The sequence below is a fragment of the Rhamphochromis sp. 'chilingali' genome, assembly GCF_963969265.1.
Source record: "Rhamphochromis sp. 'chilingali' genome assembly, chromosome: 2".
Classification (NCBI taxonomy): domain Eukaryota; kingdom Metazoa; phylum Chordata; class Actinopteri; order Cichliformes; family Cichlidae; genus Rhamphochromis; species Rhamphochromis sp. 'chilingali'.
In genome coordinates, this window is record NC_137930.1 from 25,143,092 (window position 1) to 25,154,229 (window position 11,138).

Sequence of the window (11,138 nt, forward strand, 5' to 3'; positions counted from 1 at the left end):
ACAAAACATGATGTTCTTGGATATTTCTTCAAGAACTGGTCATGAACAGATGGAGTAATTTGAGATAAACAATCCGGTAATATGAGTACTAATGGGAAACTTGCCTTGGCTGTGATGAGTTCTCAAGGTCTCAAACTGTGAAGTTCTGTGTACCACAGGGTGGAAATCAGCCTCTATTCAGCCTCTATTCAGCAAGTCTTCCAGCAGCCACAACATATTCAGTTGATCTGCATGTGCAAAGGGCATTGCTCAACAAGATTAAGATTATGAACAATAAAACTGTAATCACTGAGGCATTTGAGAAAATCACTATTTTAAGCTGTTAAATACTCTGACTGCACCCCCACCCCCCTCAGTGTTTCTTAATTCTTCCTTTCAAATATTTTTGTTGCACTGGGAAGTGCTTAGTAGTTTCAGACTGTAAGAAGACTTCATTTTAATTAGCATTAATCATGAATGAATGTTCGGGTTTTGTAAGTGCAAAATTTGTTACTGACAGTGTTTGCCCAGCCTTCATGATGCAGAGAGACAAACGTTGTCCTAAAAAAGGTCCCTGACCTCCGTTGCGTCTACCTTCTCAGAATTTATAGTTTAATAATTCAACAGTAACTTCTCAAAGATGGGTTAAAATGTTAGAGCTACTAATCCACGTCAAAGGGGGGTGGTTCGAGCATCTTACAAAGGTGCCTCCTGGGTGTTCCAGGCATGCGTGACTGAGAAGAGACCCCAGGGTAGACTCGGGACGTGCTGGAGAGATTATATCTCTTGGCTGGCCTGGGAACGCCTCAGTGTTCCACCAGGTAATTTGGAGAATATAGCTGGGGAGGGAGAGGTCTGGGTCTCTCTGTTTAGGCTGCTGCTCCTACGATGGATGGATAGATGGGTGAATGAATGGGTGGGTGGGTTAGTAAATGAGTGAGTGGGTCCACAGTTTCAATCTACACAGAAAATGGCGTCCCTCCCACGGCTTACATGGACCATCAGTCATATATCTTACCAAATTCCCTCAGAATGGGAAAAATGACTCCTAATAGCAAAAGGTTATCAAAACTCCTGATCAGTAGTCTGTGCGCAAGTGTCTATATTATTCTCTCCCAACTATCCCTGTAACTCTCTCAAAACCTTCCATAATTACATAAATGTGAAAGGAGTCCAGCCAACATTTGTGTCAGTATTTCTTCTTTCTTCAGTATCTACCTTTTTCTGTCTCTTTCATGTTGGGAATCTTAGATTGTTTTTCTTCTATACTGCCTTGAGTTAAACCAGGACATTGTTGGTGTTGGGTTTCCATATTAACACAGTGTCCGAGTGAGTAGACAATTTTAGGTGAAGGAGTCACTGAGTTTTGCAACCTGTAAGATTATTTCTGGGAATTATTTGCTTACCTCATTGCCCTGCAGCCTTGCTGGCTCTGGTTCCAGTCTTAGAGTACCAAGCCTGTTTTAGTCCATTTCCCTGCTCTGGACACCTGCATGACTCCATTATACCTGCCCCCAGTCTTTACAGCCCCTACAGTGTGCTTGATTGTTTAGGACTCCTGCATGCTTCTGATACTGCTTCACTTGTTCTCTCATTCAGGAAATTCAGCAATCGGCAGTGTCTTTGAGTTTTTGTGTGCGTGTAACGCATTGTGATATCCTTTTCTACCTTCCCTTTCTAAGTAGCTGACAGTGATTTCTCTTATTTGCATTATATAGTGGTGACCAGCTGTTATCCTAGTGTAGATTTGTGTAGTGTGGCACTTTGCATTTGTTAGCATTTTACAGACTGGGAAGACCGCACATTTTAAACAGATGCATTTGTCAAATGAGCTTTTACACTCTCAGAGGAAACATTATGTGCATTATCTGCTGTAGATATGTTTTTGGGTTTTTTTTGGTCTTCTTTCTCATGTGTTGCACAACTATGCTTATTGTTTTCCCAGTATGGGTCAACAAGCTTAGTTGCATCACTTTTTTATTCAGATTAGAGTTGGACTGATTCCTGAAATAATTTCAAGGAGGGCTGGTCTCTTTAGGTTTACTATAGAAAGGTTACCTCCCTACTTTATGTAGAGTTCTAGTCTGGTCTTAATTTTTTCTTTATTGTAGCACAAATGTATTGACCTCAGTGTCTTTCGCTGGCCCTATTTGCCTTTCAAATGCACATATTTTGCACTGCATGGATGGATCTAACTGAGATATTATGATATGTTGGCTCTTGAAGAAAAGAGTGAAACAGGGATTTTTCTTTTGAACTACTTTTATAACCACTGGTAATTTTTGGTATTGTTTTTTTGTTCCTGTCTTTTTGTGTTCATTCCAGCCTGTAATGGCATCCTCTGTTGTTCATCTTGTGTGAGTCTTCATTTTGATTGTGATAACGTCTGTGATGACGCATTTGGCCTCCTGATTCTTTTGTGAGTCTTCTTCGTGAATACTCACACTACTTGAAGTCCACTTTTTCATGGCTTTTTGGGGTTGCTTTTCTTCTCCATCATTCTTTTTGTTCTTTGATGCCTGTTCTTTCACTGGAACTTCTCTCTGCACTGACATTTTCTGTTATTTATTACTGCTCCATTCTCCATGTTGCCCTCAAGTCATTCCGATTTCATGCTGTGAGTCGTTCTTGGGTAAGTAGTTTATCCTGCTGTGATGAGTAGCCTAAATGCCCTCTCTAACATTTCTTTCTTCCTCAGTCTTTTTAGTCTTGCAACATCATCAGAATCCCTTACTCATTTCATGACTTTCCTTTTCATTTATTACTCAACTCTCTCACACCATTTTGAATTTCTGGTCCATGCTGAGGAATGAGGTTTACAGAGCTACCAGGCCTACAGAGGACACCATAACCACAACACTCCTTACTGTTGTCCTGAGCTACACGAGGCTGCTCTTTGTAGATTTCAACCTCCCTCACAAACTGGTGACAAAACTGACAGAGTGTCCAGTCACTTCTGGTCTGACTTTCTGTCTCTTTGACTCCCAAAAGGTGAGAGTAGGCTGCTACAAGTTCTCAGCCCTCAGTCTCAGCACCGGCTCTTCACAGGGATGTGTGCTGAGTCCCTACTCTTCATCCTCTATACTCACAACTGCACCCCCACCCATTCCAGCAACAACCTCATTAAATTTCCAGATGACACCACTTTAATGGGGCTCATCTAAGGGAGTGATGAGTCTGCTTATTAGGTGGAGGTGGAGTATTTATCTGGTTGTCGTAGTGATAACAACCTGATCATTAACACCACCAAGACCAAGGTGTTGATTATTGACTACAAGAGGTAGAAAATGGATATTCAGACCATTTTCATTTCATGTGTGGATAAATTATTGGACTGATTCCTGGGCATCCAAGCAGAAGAGGAGCTGACCTGGAAGAAGGCAAAGCAGAGACTTTGCCTCACTCAAAAATCTGCTTATGTCCTTCTATCACTGCTCAGAGAAGTAGAGAGTGGTTTCCCAGCTGCACAGTAGAAGAGAGAAAAGCGCTTTCAGAGGGTGATCACAGAAGATCACCTCTCTCCTCCCTGGAAGAGCTTTACAGTTCCCGGTACCTCATAGAAGGAAAGAGCATCCTGAAACATCCATCCCACCTCGGACACTTTCTGTTTGAACTGCTGCCCTCGAGCAGATGTTTCAGGACATTAAAAACAAGGACAAAAAGATTTAAAAATAGCTTTTATGCAAAAGCTTTAACAGCAAAAAATGCTGCTGGAACTTTGCAATTTTGTGAAGACAGAGAGCTATGCAAGCTGAATGCCTGGAGAATGCAAAATGTCTTGTGTGATGTGTGAAGTATGATGCGTGTTTTATCTTCCTTTTAAGTTGAGTAGAGAGTTAGCAAGTATAGAGGTTGCTCATTTATAAACTTTTTATACATATATTTATGGACACATTCTAAGCCTTTTTTGCCTTTGCACTGATAGAATTGCATCTGATGATACTATCAGATGTACATGTAAAAGTACATGTGTACTTAAATTAAATCTATTACTGTCATTATTATTATTATTATTATTATTATTATTATTATTATTATTATTATTATTATTATTATTATTATCATGACCTTGATTAAAAAGGGTTATTTTCAAAATTCAGATTCCTGATGATAATCTCTGTTTGTACTCTTAACACTCTTTGTTATTCTGATTAAAGCTTTCATTCAGCTGGCCACCCTTTGGACATGTGCCTTGTTCTTTGTCTCTACCAAATGTCTACATCTTACATCAGACCTTAAAGAAGATGGCAGGGGAAGCTAGGCTCTTATCAAGATAAAAAAAAAAATTCTGGTAAACAAATTTTGCAATACAAAAGATGAGCAAATGTATGAAGCTACAGTTTGAAATTCAACACAAACAATCCTGAAACATATATGAATGCATACCGAAAAACAGGTAGTCACAATTCCCGTTCCACAGAAATTCGTGCCCCTCATGACGCCATTTAATTATTTTAAATGTCTTGGGAGCTGACATTCAGTCAAATTTAATTTCAAATATCGACAAAAAAGATTAAATCATACAAAGAAAACGTTACCTACATATAAGAATGTTATCAAGCTGATTCGGGGATACTGAAATAGCTGAAGAAATCCCTGCAGTTAAGCTTAACTGAAAGTTTATGTCTGTTTGGCTACAGTGACTTACACCCACTGCTTGAGTGGTTTATAGACAGAGGCCACGATGCACCCGTAGGATGGTCTGTTAGTAACAGCATTTAATTTTATTTTATTTTTTTCTTTCTTTTTCTTTTTTCTTTTTTTCAAAGACTGTATATAGGTAAGTTGTAAACGTGATGTTATATTTTCGTACTAGGCTGTGTGGCGATGCGTTTTAATGAGCACTTATCCAAAATTTCCGGGGTCGTAAAACCCGTTGTTTGTGTTTCAACCATCATTGGTTTCAACAGTGTTTCTGTTATGAATAACTCACCCCGGAGGGTCGGCCTTGTGATTTTTTTAATCGCTTACAAAAATGACGAATTGGCCGAGCGGAACCTTGTAGAATCCGAACCTTGTTTCTATCCGGACACATATTATTGGGCTCCTTTCTCGCGACCGGTCGCTTAAGCGACGTTCATTGGTTGTTGACAGTTCCAGGTTAGTAACAGGATGTTGTGTGTGTGTGTTGCAGGTGTTCCTATCAGTTTAGTACCCGTTTCATACCTTTAGCTGTCCCTCAGGCGGCGGCAGCAGCTTCACTAAGGATAATGTCTGCTGCTGGTATGCGCTGTCCGGCCTGCGGTTCCACAAACATTGTAGACGATGACCTGTACTCTCAGGCTCAGCTGGTGTGTGTGGACTGCGGCTCTGTGGTGTCCGAGGGAGTCCTGGCTAATGATCCAGTGGGAGGTTCAGGTACGAAAATGAGACTGAAGTCAAGTCTGTCCCGTTAAAAGACCGTGTTAAATATGAGTAGTTTTTTTTTTGTTTCTTTTCATAATTTTGTTTGCTGAGCTCACCGAGACAAAGTACTGATAGTAAGCGGGACCTGTATGTGCTCCCTAGTGGAGAAATTATGTAATGACGAGGCTTAATTTCCTCACAGTTAGAGATTTCTTAGATATAGATTCAATAAGGTTCTGGAAACATTCATCATAGATTTTTGGTCTATATTGATGTGAAAGCATCATACAGTTGCTGCAGATTTATCATCTGTACTTCATAATGATCATCTCAAATGTTCAAAGGTGCTCTACCGGACTGAGATCTGTGAGTACAGTGAACTCATTTTCAAACCAGTGTTACACTGTGGTTATAAAGGGACGGGACATGGTCAGCAACAATACTCAGGTAGACTGTGGTGTTTAAATGATGCTAAGCTTGTACTAGTGTGCAAAGAAAACATGCCCCCACACCACCATCACAGTGAATTTTAGCCTCACTTACCTGTTCCAGAGTTTCCAAAGATGCTCATCTGCATATCTTGAAGTTGAGGTTCTGTTTCCTTCCTATCAGTTTGAAGCAGCCTGGTCTTTCTCCTGTGACCACTGGGGTCAAACAGGGCATTTTCGACCGCTGCTGCTCTGTTGTTCACTGGTATTTTCTGTCTTTCAGAAAATTTTCTGTAAAACCCTAGACATAGTTGTGTGGGAAAATCCCAGGAGATCAGACATTTCTGAAATCCTTTAAATCACATTTCTTACTCATTCTCATGACTTCAGCAGGTCATTTGACCATGTCTGCATGCCTAAATGCATTGAGGGGCTACCATGTGATTGGTTGAATTGATAATGATGTTTATGAGCAGTTGGACATGTATGGCTAAAAAAAGTGTCAGGTAAGTGTAGATACATAATTTGAAATTTCTTAGCATTAGTCAGGCCGGTTTAATAAATTTGTTCTACTGGGGAGGTTATGTAAAAGGTTATGTAATGTCAATAAATGTAGATTTTTTTTTTTTTTTTTTTTTGCTGCTGACATTGACTACTAACTTCAGTACAGGGCAATGACTAGAAGGGCACTTGAAGATTGTAAAGCATGTAAAGTAAGTCCATATGAATGAAATTTATGACCCTCTACTGCTGAAGGAATGGTAGATCTCTCTCTTTACATTTAATCACTTTTGGACTTTGCCTTGATTATTTTCCCCTCTTGCAGATGTCAGCTTCAGTCGAACCACTGCTGTTGCCAAAAGGCCGTGCACAAACCTGATAAAAGGTGAGCTCTTGCCCTCCAAAAGAAGCTTTTCCTTGTTACTTCAGTGTAATTCAGTCCTGTTGCTTGTGCATTTCCTCAAATGGATTTGTTTTACACCTACAGGTCAGCAGCGTGTGAAAGCCATATGTCGGATTCTCATGGTCAACAGGGAGATTGAGGATCTCTCACAGACGTATTACAAGATGGCCTATGAGCATAAAGCTTTCCTCAAAGTGAGCCTTCAGAAGAAAGAGATTCTTACTGGTTGCTGTGTGCTTCTAAGCTGCAGGCAGCTCAATTGGCCCATTACTGTGGGAACCATCAGCTGCCTGCTGGATGCCGACTCGATGGCGGTGGGAGCGATTTATCAAGAAATGGTCAAGAACCTCAGCATCGAGGCCCCGATCATCAACGTCACTGATGTAATAGAAGCTCACTGTCATGAGTAAGTGAAGAACTTACTGCAGCTTTCAGTCCTAAAATGCTAAGTAGGTATTTCAAAACAACTAATTTATTGCAGTTGTAGGTCTTCTAACTGAGACCTACAGTGGTGATGTAATTATTTGATTCCCTGATGAATTTGTTAGTTTGCTCACTTCCAAAGAAATTAACCATCTTTACTTTTTTAAAGGAGACAGAATATGAACCAAAAATCCTGAAAAACACATTACATAAAAGGTAGAAAATGATTTGCAGGTCATTGAGTGAAATAAGCATTTGATCCCAGAGCAAAACAGGACTTCATAGCTTTGTTGACAAGAACAGCAGGAAGACATTTCTTGTAGTTAGTATTTTAGTTCACTCCTCTTTACAGAAACTTTTAAGTTTCTTGGCTGCTGCCTGTTAGCTCGAAGCCTCAGCTCCCTCCACAGATTTATCTGTAGGACTGAGGTCTGGAGACTGGCAAGGCCACTCCATGACTTTAGTGTGCTTTACCTTTAGCCACTTCTTCGTTGCCTTGGCAATAAGTTGCCATATTTAAAGTTTTGGCCAAGGGAAGGAGATTCTGAAATTTCGTGGTGCATGGCCCTGTCCATTGGCCCCTCATTGTGTCGTCCTGTAACCCTTAGCAGGAAAAACTGACCCAAAGCTTAATGTTTCCACCTCCGTGCTTGACTGTGGGGATGGTGTTCTTTGGGTCATACTCAGCATTTCTGTTCCAAATACGGCATGTTGAGTCGTTTTTTGTTCAGTCATACCGATAATTTAGTGGTAAGTTATCCTTAGTTATAGAATATGTAGTTATTTGCTTTTATTTTAAAAACATTTTTGGCTTACATAGTTTTTTACTACTTTAGTTAACTTAAAAAGCTGATTTTGTTTTTCCACTTGTTTAACATTCATTTCTCTCTTGGCCTGCCCTGGTTTTAAAGGAGTTTCTTGTTTCAGCGTTAAACCTCGATTAAATTTTAAAACCCATTTCATTGGAGTTACTTGAGGTTAACTGTGTTTATCTGAAAAGCTGATTGTTAAAATATAAAACTGTCAGTGCTCTAGATGATTTACCAGCTCAGTCTTTATCTCAGATTTACTGGGAGCATTTCTCTTTGACAGATACAAAATTAGCTCACTTGATGTTCCTGAAGAATTGGCTGAGAATTCGAGGGACCTGACCAAACGAGCTGTGGCCCTGGTAGAGCTGGCAGCAGATTCCTGGATTGTGACTGGCCGTAAGCCCATCCCCATAATGATGGCAGCGACGTATTTGGCCTGGCAATCCTTAAAACCCAACAAGCATCGCCTGAAATTCTCCCTGAACAAGTTCTGTCAGGTTGCCAAAGTGAAAAAGCTCAAGTCTGCTATGAAGAGAGTAGCTGAAATCAAAGAGGTGTTGTGTAAGCTAGGCAAGGAAATACCCTGGGTCAGGGAAACAGTGACACCGGATAATGTTATTCAGCTGGTTGAATGCATTCTGCAGAACAGGTACGCCCTGCTAAGAAGGGCTATGAGAACCCACGAGGACGCTCTGCTGGAGGAGAGTCAAGCCAGCTGTGCTGAGGCTCCGCCTGAGGGGACTGCTTCCTCCCAAATCTCTGAGTGTGCAGATCAGACTCCAATTACGTCTTTTGTGAAACAAAATGGGTCGAATTCTGACGGGAAAGAGAAGCCAGGAGATGTAGACTATAATCCACGTGTACTGCCAGAGCACAGCGACACTCAGGAGAGTCAAAATCCACCTCCAAACTGGGGTAAAAGAGTTCTGTTTGCTCCCCCATGTGTCATTAATGCTAAGAAAAGGAGAGCGGTGCAGCCTGAACACACGGATGTGACTGGTGATGAGGAAATCTCTGACAGTGAAATTGACTCATACATTCGCACACCTCAGGAGGCTCGAGACTTCGCTTTAATGCAGCACATGCTGTCTTTGTCTGACAGTGCTAAATCATAACCGAGCCCAGTGACTGGTTCTTCAGAGATGGCTGGCATATTTAAGTTTATGTGCACTTTCTTTTTTTTTTTTATGACTGTTGAACTCAGGATGCAGACATTTTCGTTGGCTTGATTATATAACCTATTCATCTAATTTTGTACAGTCTACATAAGGGGCTATGTCTTTTGTGTTTGTACTTTAAAAAGCTTCACTCAGCACTTGAAAGTGTAGCATGAGGAAGTTAATGTGTGTAAATATTTTGTTTTAATGGAAATGTGATTAAAGCAAAGGCCTGATTAAAAGGATGCACCAACTTCACCGTGTACATTTTATGATTTTTGGATGGCTTTTCTGTTTGTTCTTTTATATTAGAGCTCTTATCAGTGAAATAACACATGGCTATAAATAGAGCAATTACTGCTGAGTCCACAGCAAACAAACATAAAGAAAGTAATAAACAAATGTAAGTGAAATCTAAGGATGTGTTTGAGTAGAGCTCTGGTAATTAGTCAAATATACACTCACCAGCTATTTCTTTACTTACACCTTGCTAGTACTGGATTGATCCACTCAAATGTCAGATTTATTAAAGCAGAGCTCAACGGTTTTGTGTAAGAGGAAAATGTTTGAAATACTTTTTATTGGAACTTGTTTGTACATTCTTCTATCTTTGATAGCAGTTTCCATTTCAAAGGTCCTATTTGGGTTAATCCACGAGGGGATTACCTGCAGTTGAACTTCCCAAAACAATCGGCTTTGTTGCTATATTGAGAGAAAGTTCAAAAGTATAGAAGTAGCAGACACGCATTTGCATTCTCAACCTCTGTTGGATTTCATTAAGTATTTACTTCCTCTTCAACATTTGTAATGATGAAGATAGACCTCTAATGGTGCTTTTGCACAGGACACTGCATCCTCTTTACTTGCTGCTTTATTTGGTGCATTGTTTAAGGACGCTGTAAATAACAAAGAAAAATAGGTTTTAAAACTAATACTGGTAATTTTTGTTCTGTATGAAAACTGTCTATTCCTCATTGCCCTAATTAGAAGCTTTAGAACAGCAACTGGCCACTTCATTAGTTACACGTTGCTGGCACCCAGGTGAACCTTTTGCCTTCAGAACCTTCCTAATGCTTTGTGGCATAGATTCAACAAGATGCTGGAAACATTTCTCAAATTTTGGAGGCTATTTAAAAGCTTATCGTCATGTTCAAGAAGACTGTGGTCCTAAAGGGCTAGACATGGTCAGCAACAACACTGAGGTGGGTTGTGGAGTTTAAATGATGCTCAATTGATATTAAGGGATCCCCACACCATTACAGCACCACCAAAAGGTTGAAGCACTGGTACAAGGCATGGTAGAGGCATGTTTATTATGATGAGAGATCAGATGAGGTAGCACATTTTTCCAGTCTTGTCATGTCCTGTTTGAATTGTAGCCTCGGTTTTCTGACCTTAGCTGTCAGGAGTGGCACCGTGTGGTCTTCTGCTGTTGTAGTACATCTGTTTCAAGATGCTCTTCTGCATATGTTGGTTGTAACAAGTTCTTCCTATAAACTTTCCATTCATGTTTATTAAGTTGAATTGGTTTAACTGTCCACCTCTGACTTCTGGTGTCAACCGAGAGAACTGCCACTCACTGGGTATTTTCTCTTTTTCCGACCAATAGTCTCTAAACCCCAGAGATGGCAGTGTGTGAAAATCCCAGTAGGTCAGTAGTTTCTGATATACTCTGAAATAGCAGCACTAGTATTAATGCTACATTTAAAGTCACTTAAGTCACCTCACTTCTTCATTCCAATGCCCAGTTTAAAGTTTAAAGAGCAGCTGAACAGGCATTGGGTTTAAGGTTTGAGTATGACTCTGGTAGTTCCTAACATGTGATCCAGTTTAATAAGATCAAATTTCTCACACTAATGGACACCATTTGAAAGAGCTTTCTTCTGCATATTATGTATGAAATGCCTCATATATCAGATGGACATGGAAAGAAACTCGCCCGAACATCAAAACCATAAATTTCAATTAACTTTTTTCACCTGACAGACCATTTTTGTGACAACATCACAAATTCTACCTGAGATATGAGACCTGTGAAGTATAATAAGCCCTTTTTGCTGAAGTCATGTTGACATATTGAAGTACATTC

The 11,138-nt window shown here is 40.2% G+C and overlaps 1 protein-coding gene across 1 annotated transcript; it reads left to right on the forward strand.

Annotated features, from left to right (window-relative positions):
- Positions 1–5,043: 5,043 nt before the first annotated feature.
- brf2 (BRF2 general transcription factor IIIB subunit) lies at positions 5,044–9,297 on the forward strand. Its single transcript, XM_080865088.1, has 4 exons — positions 5,044–5,337; positions 6,580–6,639; positions 6,742–7,063; positions 8,173–9,297. The coding sequence occupies exons 1-4, from the start codon at positions 5,190–5,192 to the stop codon at positions 9,005–9,007; spliced, it is 1,365 nt and encodes a 454-aa protein (XP_080721214.1). The 5' UTR covers positions 5,044–5,189; the 3' UTR covers positions 9,008–9,297.
- Positions 9,298–11,138: the final 1,841 nt, after the last annotated feature.